The 21921-nt window shown below is 38.9% G+C and overlaps 1 protein-coding gene across 1 annotated transcript in view; it reads right to left on the minus strand.

Annotated features, from left to right (window-relative positions):
* Positions 1–268: 268 nt before the first annotated feature.
* The window catches only part of LIG6 (DNA LIGASE 6), a 108145-nt gene continuing 86492 nt past the window's right edge, over positions 269–21921 (minus strand). Inside the window, exons 14-20 of the mRNA XM_089144843.1 lie at positions 2347–2381; positions 2169–2230; positions 1932–2093; positions 1731–1819; positions 1529–1628; positions 880–997; positions 269–780 (exon numbers count right to left, since the gene is read on the minus strand). Coding sequence (XP_089000969.1) covers positions 593–780; positions 880–997; positions 1529–1628; positions 1731–1819; positions 1932–2093; positions 2169–2230; positions 2347–2381 — 754 coding nt within the window. The 3' untranslated portion in view covers positions 269–592. The remainder of the gene's footprint in view (positions 781–879; positions 998–1528; positions 1629–1730; positions 1820–1931; positions 2094–2168; positions 2231–2346; positions 2382–21921) is intronic.

Genomic DNA, 21921 nt, shown 5'->3' on the forward strand with positions numbered 1-21921 from the left:
CTCAACCTCACTGTGGGAAGATAAGGGATTGATACAGAGTACTGCAAAATTAGTGCTTGCCCCCTTTCCTTGAATGTCCAACTTCCACAAATCAGAGTCTCCATGTGAGCTGCAATATGTAACCCAACTACAAGAGCAGGAAGCAAAGACCTAATTTAAATGGTATGACAACACATAAATATCGAGCAGAGGATAATTCCACCTTAATGTCTAGTAGTTGTTTTGCAGCAAGCTGTAAGCATCAGACCTCATCTTCTGGTGTTTGATAGATAAGTTTCATTAAATACAAAAGAGAAAAAGATGTAAAGGTGTAGGATACTCAAAAGACTCCCTGCTCATGTTTTGTTGTACCTTTTAAAAGGCCTAAGAAATAGTATTTAGTAGGCTTGTAAATACATGAGATCCTTCCTTGTAAAAAAGATAAAAATAAATACATGAGACTCGCTATTAGTAGTCTATACACCAAATATACTTCCCCATTCTTTTGGGGGTTGGAAGGTTGGCGGAGAAGCAAACATAACTACATCCTTCAACTGTACATTCTGGAATTGGAGAAAAAAATTTACATCATACATGAGCAAGAAGACAAAGCTCAGGCAAATCCCACATCCATCTTTCTAGACTGGGAGTGGAACATATCAGCTATATCTTCAGCGGTACTACATTCGTCTACCTTTCTATCCAATACAGAACGAATAAACCTTGGGAATCTTATAGAGATGCCTCGTGATGGATGTACTAAACCAACTGCAGCTTGGTGAACTGGTGAAATTGTGAAGTCTGCAAACACATCATAACAAAACAAACTATTGCATCATATATACTGTTCAGTATATGCACTATTACAGATAAACAAACAATTGCATCATACACACATACCTGCACCTCTTATTTCCCAAACAAGTTCTGGAGAAAACCATACATCAGGAACCTCATCCGTTTGATAATAAGGTGGCTTTTTTGACAAGATCTTGTCACCTGTGAAGAACTCTTTCATCTGCAATTCACATTCAGAAACCAAGACCCTATTATTGTGATAATAAAAGGTTTCCAGCCAAGCAGAAAACATCAACTCCATATTTCTAAAGTTTAGAAGACAGGAATTATAATTCAATATATACAGTGATCCGTAAGTTAGAATTGACATTGCCTTGAAATGGCCAACCGATCTCACTAAAAGTTTAAAACTTTACATAAACTTCTCCTGTATGGCTTAGGATGTAAAAATGTCAAATATTAACATGAGGCTGTTGTACTCATTTTGTGAAGCAATTTGGTTCCTAGAGAGTAATTCTTATACTTACCATGGTAGTCTCCAACAGAATAAGAAGGATTTGCTTGTGCAGTGAGAATTGAATAATTTGGCTCAAAACTACTTCAGAAGAAGAAAAAACAAAATCAAAGAGAAGTGAAACCAGATGCACTACTATGTTCATGTTCCATTATCTTACATGTATCCCACTTCTGTTATCTGGTTTTCATCTTTGAATGTCCAAATCTAATATACCAACAATAAACCTATCTTTACCTCCACATAGAAAGAATCAGAAAATCCAGACATGACTCGACAGACACTTTGATACTCTTCAGTCTCAGGGTTATAGCATGCCATGAGGAATGGACTATACCTGGAAAACAGAAAATGACAATGAAAATTAGTTACAGTGCTCTTTCAACATTGAAATTTAAATTGAAGCTGCGAACATGAAATATCTTCTGCTTATCATTACCATCCTGCTTTTCTTCCATTCCCATGCCAAGCTCCAATAGGGACTAAATCAAGAGAATCGTTCAGTCCTTCCACATAATCTCGCTTGACCTAAAAAGGAAACATAGATGGCTTTCCAAAGTTAGTACTTTAGTCCCCTTTTGGGGTAATCAATGCCGTAATGCTCACAAGTTGTCTGTTATCTCTTATCAAGTTATGTAACCTTTAACCATGTATCTGTACGCTTTGATGCAGCATACCCGGCTTCAACATCTAGACATTTCACCATTATTCCTTCACATGACGAACTGATTGCATCTTCAAGAAAAGTGTTTATCCTACTCAAAGTGGTTTCTGAGGACAAACAGGCATCGTCTTCTTCCACCTAGACAGTGGAAGTATGTGATATAATCTACATAAGAAGTCAATGATGGAACATGTAAAGAGATAAAGTACTTACTGTTATCTGCTTTGCATATTCAAAATAACCCAACTTTTGGTTGTGAAACAAATCCTTCCAATCTGTGATGCACATAACATAGTTAGTATCAACACCCCAAGATTTTGAATGCATGATAAGTGATTTCCTCCAACAGTAGATATTAGTTCATAGATTAAATCAGATAGAGAAAACATACATCTCCGCCTTTGACGTAGGGGAACAGCCAACAACCTGTAAGTAAAACAGTTTGTTTCACATCAACTCATAAAAAATCTTAGTGCCTGAAGTTCATTTAATAAATATCAATGAACTTACACTATAGAATGAGGTGACACATCTTTCACACATTTTTCTCTTTGCTAAAATGAACAACTAACAATGTATAAAAGTGAATATACACGATATAGAAAGGCCCAAATTTCATACAAACTCCATCTTGTGCAAAACAAGGGTGACCTAGGTTAATTTCCAAAGTAGTTCTAGCAGATTCTGGTTTTGGTTGACGTGGATCCTTTGAAGCAGACCCGTATCTGATCTAGACTTAAAAGTGGACACTAATACAATAATAGCCCTTTGACCATCAGTGAGCAGGGTCTCGATCTGATTAAGTCTGCTAAGTCCTGAACTAATTGGCATGGATCAGGTCCAAATTCTAAACAAATTTAACCTTGTGATGAAAATTCAGTTTATGTGGGTAAGGTCAGAGTGGATCATGGAGCTGCACTAAAATTTATGCCAACATCACAGACTGGGAAAAGATTTTTTAAAAGAATTTCTGACAATGAAATGCCATTTTGCAAAGAAATTTCTAAGTAAATCTTAGAGATGTGAATTAGATAGCTAAATAAAATCGAAAGATTCAGTAGAAACACATCAAAATGGTGCGTGGTCTAAAAAAAGAGAGAAACAAGAGTTACTGAAGGTACTTCTATGGTTAGAAGGGCTTAGGGAAACAAGATTGTTGCAGGTTATCAGTACAGATAAAACTGAAATTTCTGATGTAGATAAATTGATAAAGAAATGAAGAAGAAAAGCCTAAAAGATTGTTCATGTGAGCAGTGTCACAGCCCCATCAAACCAGCCCACCGAACCTCATAGAAGACTCAAACTACAGCCCCATAATTTTAATAAGGGTTCTAGCCTTTGACCAGTCAAATCCTAGTTAGTTAAATTTTAGTTTAGTAGTCATTGCATGTTTAGAAGGCCGGATTGTAAAGCCTTTAGTAGTTTCTCTTTTCATTTAGTTTCTAATTTCAACTAGTTACTATTTTCATTAGTTGCTATGTTTTAGCATTTTCTATTATATATATATTTTTGTAAGTGAGCCTAAGTACTACAGCAAGAAGCCTTGTTCAAGAGATTGGCAAATGAATCAGTGAATGAAACTTTATGATAATGCTTGAATTCAGTTTTGGGGGAGTTCCTGGTTCAACAGCTGAGAAAGCAATGCATGAGGGGCCCAAGTTTGAGATTGCCTTACCTATCCTTCTATCCATCTTCTTCTACCTTTTCTTATTTTACTTCCACTCAATTTGTCTGTTTGGTGTTACTGCTTTTGCAGAGATCACGACCATCGCAGTTTAATTCACTGAAATTCTAAACCACAGTACTGGTTGGCAGAACCACGACAGCCTCATGAAATTTGGTTTCATAGGGATTTATTGCTGAAACCTCGACCCATTCAATCTTACCATCAATCCTACTGTAGAGTGGTTCTTAATTGAATGGACTGCTACATTATAAACACTTGAATGAACCATGATGAGTGTGTCAACTGCTGCCCAGGATTGTGTTTTCCTTCCAATTGCAACTACCTACCTAGTTCTTATGTAATTGTGCATGTTGTCTGGATCAAGGGAAGGTCATTAGCCTAAGCCCTATGGTCCATTTTTCCCCAACTCCCACATATCTTACGCTTTTTGAGGAAGCCACTAATTTTTTTTTGGGACGAATAAAATATTGATTAACAAAAGGAAGACGGGGGGGGGGGGGGTTGGAGGAGAACAGCAACACGGAGGTTCAAAGCCCAACCAAAGCTGATAAAACTGTAAACAAGGAACTAAGCCAAGAAAGCAACAAGACAATAGAACCAAGGCCAAAGCCAATACAAACTTAAAGAAAGCTGGATTCTACTATTATTTCTTCTTTTCCTTCTGAGAGGACTAGTTGAGCTCCACTACAAAGTTTTCATTGAATTGGCGACCCCCTAGTAGAGTGATTGCTTCACCGTAAACTCCGAAATGAAGGAGAGGGGGTTTTTAAGTTGGAAGAACCCCCACTACTGCTTGAGACCACCGGAAAGGAATTGGTAATGGGTCTAGGAGTTGAAAGCCAAGGGGGAGGGGGGGGGGTGAGATAGAGCAGGGAGAGAGCAGGGAGGGGAGGAAGAAGCCCCACCCAAAGGAGGGTGGGCTGAAAGAAAAAGAGTGGGGGGGGGGAGGGTGAATGTGCTAAGCCCGAGGAGAGGGATCATTTAAAGGAGGGGAAGAAGATCTGTGGGCTGAAGGAGAGATGGGCTAGGGAAGGTTAAGAGAGGTTTGGGCCACAGTTTGTTGGGTCAAGGAAGAGGAGTGAAGGGGGAGAGAGAAGGGATGAAAGGGGGTCTGGGTAGGGATGTGCAAACTGAGCCAGGACCAACTGGAGGGGGGAATTTTTTTTTTGGGGACGGGGGGGGGGGGAGAGAGGGAAAAGGGGATTCACAAATGAATAATGTTGAAGTATACGTAAATTTGGGAGTTTTACTGTTCACGTTACTGTTCACGTGAACAGTATTATGCTATTGTTTTGATTATATTTTCTATTTCTAATGTGGGAATCTTGCTACATAAGTTTTGGGAGTTTTTAGAAAGCATAGTTTCTATTTTGGTGGTAGTTTCTATTTTCAGAACTTTCTATTTTAGGAGTCAGGAAGTTACTAAAGCTGTAATATTTTGTTTCCTTCTTCTAAAGGACAATTACTTGTCTCTCAAGTTGTATTAGATTCATTAGAAGCTATAAATAAAAGTGCTCTGTGATTCTAGACTCTTTAGCTAAGAATCACAGGTCTTTTCTACTGGTTCTTCATCTCTCTTCTCTTTTTCTTCTTCTCTCTTTTCTCTGTTCAAGTTCAACTGCTATTTTGATTGTTTAAAGCTTGTTTTCTAACATGGCATCAGAGCTTTTTTGAATCAAAATAGTGTTGTTCTCAATATTCTCTTCTGAAATTTTTTTTCTTCTTCTGTTTCCTTGGTGTGCAGCCAAACTAATGCTGTATATTATGGACTATTAGATCAGATATTCATGTGAACTGATCTTCTCTACCTATTACCTTACTCTCACACGTTCCAGAACTTGAATACCTTTGTTACCTCTTTTTTTCTCCTATTCTGTCCTAAGGTTGCAGAATTTTTTGTGTTCTTTCAACTTCAAGTTTTGGAAAACTGATTTGAGTGATATCTACCTCAGTTTAATGTCTTCACTTACACGTGACTCAATCATGAGTACGGCTGAATTAAAAGGATCTCAAGGAGATCATGTAAAAGTTCAAATTACATCTATCAAGCTCAAAGGTAGTTCTAATTACTTGTTGTGGTCACAAGCGGTTCGGGTGTACATACTTGCAAAAGGTAAGCTTAAGTTCATTGAGGATGAACCTCCTGCTGAGACTGACAAATCTTATTTTAGTTGGATCCAAGATGATGCAATCATCAAAATTTGGATGTGGAATAGTATGTAACATGATATTGCAGCGAATGTTATGTTCCATAAGATTGCAAAGGGAATATAGGATGATTTGCAAGAGACTTATTCCCAAGCTAAAAATATGACTCGGATTTTTAGTTTTTATGAAAAGCTATTTCAATTTCAGCAAGCTGACAAGTCTCTGCAGGATTATTACAACTCCTTTAAAGGAATGATGGAGGAGTTGAATGTCTTTCAACCTCTCACCACTGATATAGAGAAGCTTAAGGCCCAACAGAATGAATTTTTTGTGTCTAAATTTCTTGCAGGATTGAACCCTGAACTGAAATCTATCAAAGGAAATCTTCTTGCGGGTGAGCATGTCCCTAATCTTAGTGAAGCATATTCTAGACTTCAACGTATTGCCTTGCCTGAAGGGAGTTCTCCAAAAAAAAGTTCTAAAGGAGAAAATTCAGCCTTCACTACATCTTATGGAAGGGGACGTGGTCGTGGTTCAGGGGGAGTTAGTAGGTCTTCTGGAGGTCGTGGTTCAGGGGGAGTTAGTAGGTCTTCTGGAGGTCGTGGTGTTCAACTGTCTGATAAGACATCTCGACTTTGTACTCATTGCGGTAAAATAGGGCACTTAGTGGAAGCTTGTTGGGCCAAACATGGAAAACCAGAGTGGGCCAAGCACCTTGCCAATCATGCCGTTTCTAATGGTGGTACTGATACTGTAGCAAACAACGATAGTGGTTCTGGAGCTTCTTCAGGGGACTTGTCTAAGACTCTAAGAGATGATGTAAGCCAAATCCTTCACCGATTGCAAAATATTGAAACTGGCGCTTCCACATCCACTAGTACTTCTGCTGCCACACTTTCTCATGCAGGTAACACAACACTTCTCACTTCTACTCCCACCCCTTGGATCATCGATTCAGGGGCCTCTTCCCATATGACTGGTAAGTCATCACTTTTTAGCTCTTTTTCTAAATCTACCACTAAAAATTCTGTTGCCATAGCTAATGGGACTTCCACACCTATTCTAGGCTCTGTAAGTGTTTCTCCTACACCCTCTCTTACTTTATCATCCGTACTTCATGTTGCTAACTTTCCTTTTAACTTATTATCTGTTAGTCAATTAACTAAAGCACTAAACTGCTCTGTGACTTTTACTCCCACTTATTGTGTTTTCCAGGACCTTCACACGAGGAAGACGATTGGTGAAGGGTGTGAAAGGAACGGACTCTACTATCTGGACTATGCTACCCCTATTGTGGCTCTTTCTAATGATTGTGTAGATGCTCTCCAGTGGCACTGTTGTTTAGGCCATCTGTCTTTACCTAGATTAAAAATTTTATTTCCTTCTTTTAAATCAGTGTCTAGATTAAATTGTGAAGCGTGTGAGTTAGGAAACATCATCGTGCCACCTATCCTCCACGCTCTATCTCTCGTAGTGAGTCCTTATTTTCTCTTGTTCATTCCGATATTTGGGGCCCTTGTAGAATTAGTAATATGCATGGTTTTCGATATTTTGTTACTTTTGTGGACGATTTCTCCCGTCTTACATGGTTGTATCTTTTAAAAAATCGGATAGAGTTCTTAACTACATTTAAAAGTTTTATTCATGAAATTCGAACTCAATTTTCTCTTCCTATTGATATTTTTCGGTCTGATAATGCTTTAGAATATGTGCAACATGATATATCTAACTTGTGTGATTCTCTTGGAATGATTCATCAAACCAATTGTTCATTCACTCCCCAACAAAAATGGAGTGGCTGAACGCAAAAATCATCACCTCTTGGAGGTTGCACGCGCTATTTTGATTCAGATGAATATTCCAAAGAGTTACTGGTGTGATGCAATTTTGACTGCTGGTCATTTAGTTAACCGCATGCCTATGCCTTTGCTTTCTGAAAAATCTCCTTTTTCAATTGTTTTTCCCAATAGAGAACCGTTTTCAGTTTCACCCAAAAATTTTGGTTGTGTGTTTTGTTCACATACCACATCCTTTGGATAAACTTTCCCCCCGTTCTATTAAGTGTATTTTTCTTGGGTACTCACGCACTCAAAAAGGTTTTCGCTGTTATGATCCGGTTCTTCGCAAACAATTTACAAGTGCGGATGTGACCTTTTTTGAAGACACTCCTTATTATCTAAGTCAATCCGTGTCTGTTGAAAACTGTGTTTTGGATGATACTCCTATTCCCTCTTTAGTTCCTTCCACTAGCAATGTCCCTCTATAGGTTTATCAGCGAAGACATAAGTTGCCAGAACATATTGTGGATAGTAGAGTTCCTCCTACAAATATTAGCGGCTCTCCTTTAGTGGAGCCTGAAGCTGGCCCTACGGATGTTCCTTCTTCATCCTCTCCACCGGCGGATTCTTCTAGTGGAGATCCCACTCTGCCTTCAGATGACTTACCAATTGCTTTAAGGAAAGGTACTCGTACTTGCACTTTACACTTTAACATTGTTTATCCTGTTTCCAATTTTGTTTCTACCTCTCATCTCCCTCCTAGCTTTCGTTGCCTTGCTTTGTCTATGTCTGCCGTTCATATTCCAACCCATCATACCGAAGCTCTTAAAATTCCTGGCTGGAAAGCCGCTATGGATGTGGAAATGGATGCTTTACATTCTCGTCATACATGGTCTTTAGTCAACTTACCTCCTGGGAAAGATGTGGTTCGTTGTTGGTGGGTGTATACTATTAAGTACCATTCTGATGGTACGGTTGAAAGGCTTAAGGCCCGCTTGGTGGCTAAGGGCTATACACAAACATATGGTGTAGATTATTTTGAGACTTTTTCTCCTGTGGCAAGACTTAATTCTGTCCGTGTCTTGATATCTTTGGCTGTGAATTATGATTGGACTCTTTTTCAGCTTGACATAAAAAATGCATTCTTATATGGTGATCTTCATGAAGAAGTTTACATTGTAAAACCCAGCCCTAACCTTGACCCGGAAACCTTGTTATTTGTAGGTCCGATGACCCGAAGTAAAGTAAGAAGACAGCTTTGGGCCATTCCAGTAGAGGACTTGGTGTCTGGCTTTGAATCCATGAAAGTTGATGATGAGGTTCTATTTATGGAAACTGAATCCTGATGAAGATCTGATTAGTTGATGGACTTGGAGTGCTCTCTATCTTGGTTTGAAGGCATTTCTACCTATTAGGTAAGTCACTTGACTTGTGTGCAAAACCCCTTTAGGATTGGATTTGATCTGGACCTTCAATTCCCTGTTTTGGCCTTCGTTGTCGCATTGGTCGATTGATTGGTCGACCTGGGCCAGTCGACCAATCCACTCGACCAATGAGTGCTTGTCTTTGGCAATTAGGTTGTTCTTGCTCTATTTAAGTCCAATCTCGAGTCCACTTCGTATTTGCTGCCTCCAAACCCTCCGGAACGAACCAAAGACCTCTCGCAAGTCATCTCTCTTGCATCCTTGGTGTTTTCTTGACGGATCTTCGTCGAAACTCTTCTTTTTGCATCAAAAGGTATGTCTACTCTCTCTTCTTCTCCTCCATCTTTGTTTTTCTTTCCTTTTTGAGTTGAGACAGTAGAAGAGATGCTGCATCCTCTCGTTGCAAACATCTCTCGAACATGTTCTCATGATCATCCTAAGGATTTAAGGCTAGAACAATGATCTTAACCATGATCATTGCAAGCTTTTGAAGGATTCATGATCAAACCATGATTTAATCTCTGTTAAACTTCTAATCTGAATTCTGATCTCTTTGGATCTTCTTTTATTGATCATGTTAGTGGTTAATGGTTGTGTTTTCTTTCCATGATCCATAATCCATAGATTTCTAGTTGTTCTCTTCTACCTTACTATGTGTTCTTCATGATGCATGATAGGTACATATATGGTAGGTTTTATTTCCTTATTTAGATTTATGCTTCTAAGCCTTATTCCATGAAGACCTATGTATGTTTTCATGTTTTCATTACCGAAAGCAATGATCCATCCTCCTATTGTTCTTGTCTTTGTTTTCTATTTCAAATTCATCAAGATCCATGTTTGAGTTAATTATGGTAACTTTTTGTTTCCTAATTTGGATCTTGATATCTTGATTTGATTGGTGTTTTGAGGTCCCCTATATGCTAGAATACTACTGATGTAGTCTACCCCTTGATTAGTATCCTTTTGAACCACCAAATTCGGATTTCATATCTTAAAACTCTGATTTTATAGGCTACTGTCTGCATTGGTCGACTGATTGGTCGACTGGACCACTCGATCAATCCACTCGACCAATGAGTACAGCAACTCCAGATTTGGTCTGTTTCGGATGTTTTGATATATTTTCTGTTAGGGATCTTTCCTAATATGTTGTATATACTTGTTTAGGACCTTCTTCTCAAGTTTGCCAAGATCTTACTTGATTTCTTAGGATTCCTTTGCGAGTTATAAAAGGTAAGGATGGTTATTTCCTTAATTACATAGATAGCATGAATCTAGTTTCTATATTTGAATATCATTAATATGTTTCCTAAATTAGATTCTTACAATGATATACTACTGTTGCATAACTTTGATTACAGTAGCATTACTTATTCATATTGAATTGATTCATGTATGATTTACTTACCAATGTTATACAAGTGATTGTAATTACTGATTTCTTTCCATATATGAAGTTACCATATATGTGATGATATGAATTGATGCATGTGTATGCTTACGTATGGTTTGGAAAGGAGAGGTGTCCTTTCGACACTTCTGTCCTTGGACTACTACGGAAATATTATGGGATGTTTCCGGAGATGCCCTCTGGACACCTTCCTAAACCTGTTGGATGACATATCTAGGATTGTCTAGTAGTGTTTGGCTAGGATGTCCTGTTATGTGAGACCCTAATCGGAGGGGTATTGAGACCGAACGACCCGTGGTAGCAATGGGGATTCATGGGCGCTCAAGACCGGTAACCAACCCGTGAGAGGACGGGAATCACATTGTGGGGGCCATTTATTGGTAGGGTTGCATATGGTTAGACTTGGGCTCACGGGCGCTTAAGACCGGTAACCAACCCGTGAGAGGACGTGAGAGCTTCCCGTTTACCATATGTGGATGATCAATAGGGTTGATGAGTCCGTAGTCCGAGTTGGTCGGTGCCATAGGATACGCCGACTCTAGTGTGAAGGATACCGGAAAGGATCGTCGGGGACGAGGAATGGAAGTATCTCGGATCTCGACTTGATGTAACCAAGTAGAAGACTTGCATTTGGCTAGGTTTTACCCCCGACATGCGCCAAGACTTATACCAAATGGTTGTGAGAGAGTGTGTTGACTTAACCCCCTGCCAAGGTTTGTCCCGAGGGATGAAGGACCCATTACCAATCGGCTGCTCAAGACCGGTGAAATGATCCGTGAGAGAATCCAAGATATCTTAAATGGTTGAGGATGTGAGTGGACTTTCCTAAAGAAGTACGGTGCTATGACTTAAAGCATGTCTGCCAATAGAGACCAGCATACATAGAGTTAGATTCATTCATCCATTGTTTGTCTCATATCATATTGCATTATGTTTGTTCTGGAATCCTGCCATTTATGTTGTTATGGATTTTAACTGCCTTACTGAGTTTCTTTGAAACTCATTCCTTTATTGTACAATGTTGTTAGACTATCCTGCAGTACCGAGTACTATGACGGTCCCTATGAAGAAGCACAAGGCGAAGAGACATATCTCCAGGAAGGTGATTGCGGTTACCACAATTACTCTGAAGATCCCGCGAGTGGTTATGCTCCGTACGATGCTTAGTCCGACCATTGAGTGGAAGCGTCTTTGTGCTATTTATGAGATTTACACTTACAAGGATGTTGTCTATAAAGTGGAGAATAATTTAGTTACCCAATGTACTTGCTACTGGGATTAGGTTTTGTCTAGTTTATTCTTTTAGAGCTACTTTTCCGCTGGATGTAAAGTGGGATTCTTGCTTCGCTTTACTTATCTGTTTGATACTCTGATTATATCTATTATTCTGATTCACTTATGATTCATTCTTTCTTTATTGGATCTATGATTTATCTTCCGCACTCTTGTTATGGTTGTTCATGATTATGTTATTGTTTATGTGGGAGGTTGATCACTCGATACCTGATCTTCGGGCTGTGGATCACACTCTCGGGTATGCCAGATAGGGTACCGGCTGGGAGGGCGTGACATACATGGAGCAACCTCCAGGGTATGTTGCTCAGGGGGAGGACAGTGTTCGTGTTTGCAGGCTTCATAAAGCGATTTATGGACTCAAACAGTCTCCATGGGCTTGGTTTGAGAAATTTAGCAAGACTGTGGAGTCTTTTGGTTTTGTACAGTGTTATTCTGATCACTCTATGTTTGTTAGACGGCAGGGTGATTGTGTTGTCATTATGGCAGTTTATGTTGATGATATTGTCCTTTCAGGCAATGAAGTTGATGCAATCCATACAGTTAAGGCACACTTACAAAAATCTTTCCAAACCAAAGATTTATTGATCTACAATATTTCTTGGGGATTGAAGTGATCCGAAGTAAAAAAGGAGTAAGTTTGTCACAAAGAAAGTATGTGTTAGATCTTTTGACTGAGACTGGCATGCTTGCTTCTAAACCTAGCGACATTCCCATGGATCCTCAGTTGAAGTTAAGACGTGATGATGGTGACTTGTTAGATGATGTCCATCGTTACAGGAGTCTTATTGGGAACTTATTTATCGTCCTGATATTTCCTATTCTGTTGGTGTGTTGAGTAAGTTTATGCAGTCTCCTAGGAAGGCTCATTGGGATGCAGCGATGAGAGTGCTTCGGTACCTCAAGAGTGCGCCCGGAAAAGGGCTAATCTATCGACCAAATCGGAGTATGGACTTGGTTGCCTTTTTTGATGCAGATTGGGCTGGATTCGTCATTGATCGCCGGTCAACCACAGGTTATTGTACTTTTCTTGGTGGAAATCTTGTGACTTGGAAGAGTAAGAAACAGTCCACCATTGCTCGATCTAGTGCTGAAACTGAGTATAGGGCTATGGCCCACACTGCTGCTGAATTGATGTGGCTTTGTTCATTGTTAGAGGAAATAGGATTTCCAGTTTCTGCCCCTATGAAAATGTTTTGTGATAATTAGGCAGCCACTTACATTGCTAGTAATCTAGTGTTCCATGAGAGAACGAAGCATATAGAGGTAGATTGTCACTTTGTGCGTGATGCAGTGAAGAAGAAGCTTATAGCAACTCCTTTTGTGAGCTCTACTGCCCAATTAGCTGATTTGTTCACCAAAGCTCTGTTCATACCAAGTTTTCAGTCTATCTGTTGCAAGCTGGGCATGGGAGATTTGTATGCTCCAGCTTGAGGGGGAGTGTTGAAGTATACGTAAATTTGGGAGTTTTACTGTTCACGTGAACAGTGATTTTACTGTTCACGTTACTATTCACGTGAACAATATTATGCTATTGTTTTGATTATATTTTCTATTTCTAATGTGGGAATCTTGCTACATAAGTTTTGGGAGTTTTTAGAAAGCATAGTTTCTATTTTGGTGGTAGTTTCTATTTTCAGAACTTTCTATTTTAGGAGTCAGGAAGTTACTAAAGCTGTAATATTTTGTTTCCTTCTTCTAGAGGACAATTACTTGTCTCTCAAGTTGTATTAGATTCATTAGAAGCTATAAATAAAAGTGCTCTGTGATTCTAGAATCTTTAGCTAAGAATCACAGGTCTTTTCTACTGGTTCTTCATCTCTCTTCTCTTCTTCTTCTTCTCTCTTTTCTCTGTTCAAGTTCAACTGCTATTTTGATTGTTTAAAGCTTGTTTTCTAACAAATCATGATGGCTAGACCGTGTCAACCGCTGCTCAAGGTTTTTTTTCTTTCTTTCAATTGCAACTACCTGCCTAGTCCTTGTGCTTACATAGAGGCGCATGTTGTTTGATTGAGGGAAGGGCATTAGTCTCGGGTCCATATTTCACCATCTCCCACAAAGAAATCTTACCCTTTTTGCAGACGCCACTGATGTTTATCCTCTTAATATTGTCATTGAATTAAATTTTTTTTTTTTGGCTAATTGATATCAAGCAAAAGGTTGATTTAAAAAAAATATATATATTTATGTTCTTTCAATTAGATTACGAATCTGTCCCCCATTGTCAGTATACTGTTGTAGTCCTTGAATATGAGTCCCTGTTTATATTTGACTCGCCCAAATTTTATAATCAACCTATTGTGAAGTTAGAAACGTTTTGTTTTGAAAATCAGTGTCATAAGATTACACTTTTAGGTGTCTGCCATTTTTGGCATGATTTTGATTTTTGATAACATCAAAATTGCCTGTGGCATGATTAATCAAAGGCTTTTCTGTCCTTGTTATCTATCTAACAAGAACAGGATCCCCATGAATCAGATATTATAATATTTTTCAGGCAATGTTCAAATCAAAGATTTCTCGAGGAGCAACAGTCTTCCCTATAAATCCTAAGAATACCTTGATGAAGAATTGAAAGCCTGTTACAATTTTTTAATCCATAATGCTGTATGTTTTTCTGAGGGGGCAAACTCCAATAAAAATTCTTTTCCTGATATCCTTTGAGATCCAGTTTTTCCTTTTTGTTATTGGGATAATATAAAGCTTTACAGAAACCAAGCACACAAGCATATTGGTACAATAGGAATACACATAAATACATTGTGATATACACAAAATTAAACCTGATCAATAAAAAATCAGATTCTATAAAGTCGAGGCAAAGGTGATTAGCGTCTAGAATTAATCTTGACTCTCTCTCTTCTATTTTTGTTTGGATATTCTTTTCTTACACTTTGTTGGGCTAGCCTAGACTCTGGTTATCGTTGGGTTATCACAAACACATTATAATGCACTAGCAACCTACTTATGTGTAAATTAAGGAAAGTTCCGTTGTACTTAAAAACACAAGGACGGATCAACCCTAAGAGCATGCAATGAACGGAATCCATGCACACATTAATTAACCATAAGAACGTTTAGAAATGCAAGGATTTATCCCGAGATTTCTTCACACAAGAGAATGTACTTCAACAGCACATAAATGTAGATTATACAAGACATCAAGACTTTGCATTTGGCCTAGGACACATGGCATATTGTAAACATATAGAATAACACCTTCAAATTTTCATGTTTTGAGCATGTCCATGAACTACTATTGGATCAAAGTCCCAGAATGTAGAATAGCTATCATTTCGTAAAATTTGCTCCTAATATAAGTGATGGTCGAAATGCAGGTCTAATGTCTGGCAATTTGGCTGGACCTACCATCAAGTTAGAAGCTTGATGGTTGTGATCGTCAAACCTGAATGTTGACCGTCAGCCTAACAGTCACTTTGTAGATCGACCATCAAGTGACTGTTTGGCCAATCTAGCTTCTATTGGCTAGTTGTGTAGGTCAACTGTCAGGCCAGAAATATGACTGTTTTGTATCTGCTGTGATTCAAGTTAAGCCAGAAATATGACTGTTTTGTATCTGTTGTGTTCAAGTTAAGCCAGAAATATGACTGTTTTCTCTGTTGTGGTTCAAGTTAAGCCAGACATTTTAAATAGTGGTCCTAATGACCCTCTTAGACACAATTAAGAAGTGATTGATTAGCCTCCCATTATATCAAGCCTTGTCTACCAAGATACCAGAATATTTTTAGGATCAATAGCTCATTGTTGAAGAGCTTAATGTGAAGAACTCAAGGCATCCTTCCTCAATCATCAAGAGGAAGAAGCCACTTGAGGAGACTACTAGTGCATTGTTCATCATTCACATCATTGTGCACTCACTCATAAGGTATCGTGTCACACTCTTTGATAGGAAACTTTTCCATCATTTCTTTTCAATCGTTTTTGTTTTTATTTGGGAGTCTAGAGTGAACAGAGTAAAATACAAAGTCTGTCATCCTTACGAGATTGGATCCTCTTGTCCAAAATCAAAATTTTGTAAAGGTTCTCTTGTCCTCAACAAGATTGTACAGTTGTTGTTTCCCACCAATTGTACTGAAAGGGAATCGACAGTTGATTTTTTCCCAAGGTTAGAGAGGAATGGATGTAGACTCAATCAAGTCAAACTACCATGAATCATGTGTGTTGCCTTTGGTCTTGTGCTTTCTTTCTTTTCTACATTGATTTTGACAATGTATCGTTAAAAGAGGTAATTGTCACTAGTTCAACCTATTCACTCCCACCATTTAGGTTGATTTCAGAGTCATGTAGATGGTGTAAGCTTGCATATACTAAATAAGTTTTGGTAGCTCAACACAACAGTTGCGACTCCCAGAATTACAGCAATCTCTACCGCCTCAGAGTAGATCCTTTAAATACTGCTAGTCTGCTATACATCTAATACATATCATATTCTGCCTCATTATCTCATAATTCTCCTCGACTGGATTGTAACTGACAAAACCCAAGTTGCAACTGCATTAAGAAGGGTGTTTGCACTCCTTGGTTTCTGCTACATGAGTCAAGATATCTGATCTGTTTGTCCTTGATCAGTAGAATTTTGGAGGTCTGGTAAGCCTTTTTAGTTTCTAGTTTGTGATATTTTAGGAGCTCGTTGATTGTTTGGAGTTGCTTATTTTGGTTCTTGAGTTTGTGACGCGTAGAGAATACAACAACAACAACAACAACAATAAGCCTTTTCCCAACTAAATGGGGTCAGCTACATGGATTCTTGCCCTCTAATCAGTTCTGTTTGAGGCCATGCTAGATACGAGGCCTAAGCTATGCATATCCTTTCTCACCACTTCTCTTACGGTTATCTTAGGTTTGTTCCTCGCTCTCCTAGTTCCTTCAATTTGGATTGTATCACTTCTGTGTATAGGGACATTTATAAGGCTGCCCGTCATAGGGCTCACCTCGCTGGGCAAGTGGATCCTCATTGGGTAGGACTTTGGTACATTTATAGGCCTCCGTTGAACATGGCCATGCCACCTTAAACAACTTTTTCGTAGCTTATTACTTATAGGAGCAACTCCCAGACCAACTCTAATATGATCATTCCTTATCTTATCCTTCTGAGTTTTGCCACTCATCCATTTTAGCATCCTCATTTTTTCAATGCTGAGTTTATCTACATGATTCTTTTAACAACCTAACACTCTGCATCGTACATCATAGCTGGTCGAACGACGGTCTTATAGAATTTTCCTTTAAGCTTTAATTAAATATGTTGATCGCACAAGACCCCGGATGCACCTTTCCACTTCATCCACCCTATTTTGATTCTTTGGGAAACATCATCCCTTATATCGCCTCTTTTATTTATGATTGAACCAAGGTACCTAAAACAATCACTCTGAGAAATCTCTTTATTGTCAAGTTTCACCACCTTATTGTTTGCCCGATCATGACTAAAGTTACAAACCAGATATTCTGTTTTTGTTCTACTTAGTTTAAAGCCTCTTGAATCCAAAGTTGCGCTCCATGATTCTAACTTGGTATTAATCCCTACTTGAGTCTCATCTATCAACACAATATCATTAACAAAAAGCATACACCAAGGAACCTCATCTGGAATGTCTTTGGTTAATTCATTCATTATAAGTGCAAATGGATATGGGCTTAAAGTTGATCATTGATGTAGCCCAACAGTAATTGGGAATTTATTACTTTGTCCCCCCAAAGTTCTTACACTTGTCACTGAACCACATATCCTTAACTCTGTCCACATATTTACTTGCGACCCTTCTTTTCTTTAGTACTTGCCAAATTAACGCTCTAGAAACTCTATCATAAGTTTTTTCTAGGTCAGTAAATGCTATATGAATGTCTTTTCTACACTATATATCTTTCCATAAGTCTCCTAATTAGGTAAATAGCCTCTGTCGTAAATCTACTTTGTATAAAGTCAAATTGATTCTCCATAATTGAGGTTAAGTGTTAAGACTATGATGTTTGAGGTCCTGTCTTTGTCATGCAATCAGATTATAGAGAAGAATAAAGAAGATATTAATAATTCTATAAATGGAATAAGATTGTTCAATTGGTTTTGACAGGCCGTGACAAACAGAATCACTTGACAAAGGTCTGCAATGGATACATCAACAGACACCATTGATGCACAAATTCCAAGGCAGGTGCTAAATTCAATGGTAAAATATTATGTTGATCTTGTTACTCGTATTGATATCGTGGAGGAGTTGGGGGTGTACTTAGAATATCTTATAATCAAGTCGGAACTTTCTCCATATTTGTTGAGTTGTCATTGATTTTTACCATTCTAATTTGAAGGACTGTTCTTTGAATTCATACTTGCTGATTTTAGATGGATGGATGATAACTTTTTCTCCTTATATTTGTTGAAATGAAACAAATGCATAGCTAGAACGACTAACTGGCAATTATGGGCTTTTTGAATGGTGTTAGACAGTAAAAGGATTGTGTTCGTTCTTAGACTCTTGGTGGTGATATGGTAGCCACTCTTGAAGATACTTTTTTTTCTCATGTTTCATTGATATATGGATGAGCTTCCAGTGATACTATAGACATTGATAGTTCAGCCCTTGTGTACCAAAACAAAAACTGTGGACGTCGTGGGCCTGCAGGGGATGGAACTCTGGTACTCAAACTCCTTTGTGCATTTGTGTGTAAGGGTCATCACTATGGCAAGCCAGGGAAATTCTGACATTTTTGTTGGAAACATCAAGTCAATCCACATCAATGGCACTTGGCCAATTCAACTACCAAATAAATCAATTATATAGTCTTTACCATCTAAGGGTAAAATGGTTATGACGACTGATGAAGAATACTAAAATACAGTTAGATTTTGATTTTGATAACCTTCTAAGCTCCCTATTGCTACTTTTGTCCATATAGATAATGCCCTTGCAAGTCTCTCCTTTTAATTTTATCTTAGAGCATTGATTCACGTGCCTTTGTTTACACATGTGAGAGGAACTAGAACATGTTCAACCTCATCCACTCAAAGAGGCGCAGCTGATTGGCTGTGAAGTGTCTAGAGGACTTTGTATACATGCACTACAATATGACACTAAGGGAGGGTCAAACAGGGGATGGACAAAGAGAATAACATGATTGAGTTGGCTAACATCTTTGAGGTTGAGGATGATGATGAGAACCCATTATAAGAGTGGGTTAGGGATAGAGGTGAGCCGTTGCTAGATGAGGAGGGAGATCGTCCCAGTATACATACTACATAGCGGATGGGGTCTGTTGTGGACAACTTAGCCTATGAGGGGGGTGCACATGCAGCGCCCGCCTATCCCTTCATGTTACACCCTAGTGCTTTCACCCAGAGTGAGGATTAAATTGTGGGGTTTGACATCGAGGATGCTGCAACTCAGGCATCCCCCATAATGATGATGATGATGATGGATCTGGTGATCAATAGTCATCTGATTCTAGGAAGAGAGCACCACCACCACTAGCAGTTAAGAGACAAGGATAGGGAGGAGCACCGATATTCACTGGTGAGATTACAACTTGTTAGAATTTCCGCACCTATAATCAGGGACTAAAAGGAAACTAATAAAGAAGAAGACTGAAGTAGGAGGAGGAGAAGAAAAGAGGGAGAGAACTTGTATGTATGTATGGCTCTCCCTTGGTACTTTATTTATAGAGTTTTTTACATGAGCCCCCTCCATTTTCATGAAAAACAAACTGCACCCCTTCCAAAATCAAAACCTTGCAAATACCCCCTCCACCCTTAACCCCGTTACTTATGATTGTTAAATAATTTTAATATGACCATATTACCCTTTGTGCGGTTCCTCTTGGGAATCCCCATGCCGGTTCAACCCATGAAATCCATCGTTGCTGTCGCCATCTCTCTTGTCTTATTCTCCAACATAAATGAAGCAGTAGAACTGCTGCTATTAAGTCTCTGCTATTGTTCAACAAACCCAACCAAACACGATTAAGAAATTTACATAAAAGACGAGAGTTTTCCTGGTAAGATGAAACAGACGAAAGTTGCCTTCTCTGATTTCTCACCCTTTCACTTTCCCGAATTTCCAACTGTTGTTGTAGTTGAATCCATGACATGTTCCTTGTTTCCATATTCCACAAAAGCCCATTAGTCCATGGTTTTACTCGGTCATAGTTGTGTTTGAATTTTCTTCTTTTCTGAGAAAATTAAGAGGAGAAGGAGAAGGAGAAGGAGATGGCAGAGATAAGAACCTAATAAAGCAAGTAATAGCAGTTCTCAGCTTTTTCCGTTGCTCTGCCATTAGGAGAAAAACCCTTTTGAGGAATAGCTTTTTCCATGATGGGTTCTTCTTTAATCATCCAAATCCAGTTTCTCCTTTCACCTGTAATGGTAGCAGAGGTGGTTCGCCGTCTGTGTTCAATCCTTCGGCGGTAAGTGAATACCCAATAGGCGAGGATGTTGGATGAGCAAAGAGGTAAGGATGGTGATGTTGCCGCCAGTGAACATTGGAAAACCTACCTTCGCTTTGTGTTGTGGTTTGATCGGTGGTCTCCTTCCTATTCAAACCCTAGATCTAACCCAAAACAATCACAGCCCTTTAGCAACAAAGCTCAGGCTTCACTCCCTCCTTTGCAACCAATTTCCATCTCTTGCCGCCCCGTCGAAGAGTGGCCGAGGCCCGGCAACGATGACCTCGGCCATTGGCCCCATCCACCGACTCCCTTTGCAAACCGTGGCCGTCCAACATCCTCATCTGCTTCATCTTCGCTAGACAAATAGATGTCTCTAATACTTCAACAGATTTCCTGCTTCGCAAGGACAAACTCGCCTTCTTCGATAAGGAATGTTCCAAAATCGCCGAACATATCTACTTTGGTAGCGATGCTGTTACCAAAAACCGTGAAACCCTTCCCCAGAATGGTATCACCCGTGTTCTTAACTATGTTGGGTTCGTTTCTCCTGAGTATTTCAAGAACGATCTCATCTACAAGACCTTGTGGCTGCAAGATCGCCCCTCTGAGGATATCAACAACATCCTCTATGATGTGTTTGATTACTTCGAAGATGTTCGTGAGTAGGGAGGTCGTGTTCTTGTTCAGAGGCAGTGGAGATGCCGGCGGCCATGATTTGGGGAACGGTGAGGTGAGTCTGTGACTCGGAGATGGCGACTGAAGCGATGGATTTCATGGGTTGAACCGGTCATATTAAAATTATTTAACAGTTATAAGTAACGGGGTTAAGGGTGGAGGGGGTATTTGCAAGGTTTTGATTTTGGAGGGGGTGTGGTTTGTTTTCCATGAAAATGGAGGGGGCTCATGTAAAAAACTCTTATTTATAATGTAAAATCAAGTCTTAATTTAGGAAAGTTTCCTAAACTCAGTTACAGCAAAAAGGAAAATTACATGTTGCATAGAATCTCCCAAATCTACTAAACAGGAAACTATCCTAGGTTGACTACTTGTTAGCCAAGCAATAAAAAAAAATTAGAAAGCAACCAAAATAGAGAGTAACTAAAATAGAAAGTAACCAAAATAGAAACCTTGATTTTTCAATTAGAAATTTCTCCAAAATAGAAACTTGTGCACTGAGGCTGTTGTGATTCTCAACATTCCCCCTCAAGCTGGAGTATACACAGAAAAAACTCTCGCTTGGACAAAAAGAATAAACTTGAAAGGCAACACCAGTCTTGAATCGAGTAGACGCCGATAAACACTGAAAGAACTTCACCTAGGAGATAATCAACATTAACTTAAAAAAAAAAACTTTAATTTTTCATGTTGAACTAACCATCCAATAATGGAAGCAACCAGCAAAATTGAAGACGAACAAAATTCATAAGTATAGCAGCATCAAAGGCATTATCCAAATAATGTCAGTAGTGAGAGGAATCTCCGCATTAATAGATAAAAATTGTAGCTCCAATGTCCACACATAACCTCTTGCAAGAAGGCAAAGTAGTAGGCAAATGTATGGGTAGGTAAAAGGTAGTATAAGTTACTGCGGACCATGTAGATAAGTAAAAGGCAGTATGAGTTACCATAGACCAAGTAGGTAGACAAATGACAATATGAGTTACTGTACACTAAATAAATAGGTAAAAGGTAGTATGGGTTACTATGGATCAAGTAGGTACATTAAGGTAGCATAGGTTATTACAGACCAAGTAGGTAGATAAAGGTAATATGAGTTACTACGGATCAAGTAGATAGCTAAAAGTAATATGGGTTACTACAT

The sequence above is a fragment of the Hakea prostrata genome, chromosome 2 (genome assembly GCF_041222555.1).
Source record: "Hakea prostrata isolate BN-2017 chromosome 2, UWA_Hpros_2, whole genome shotgun sequence".
NCBI lineage: Eukaryota > Viridiplantae > Streptophyta > Magnoliopsida > Proteales > Proteaceae > Hakea > Hakea prostrata.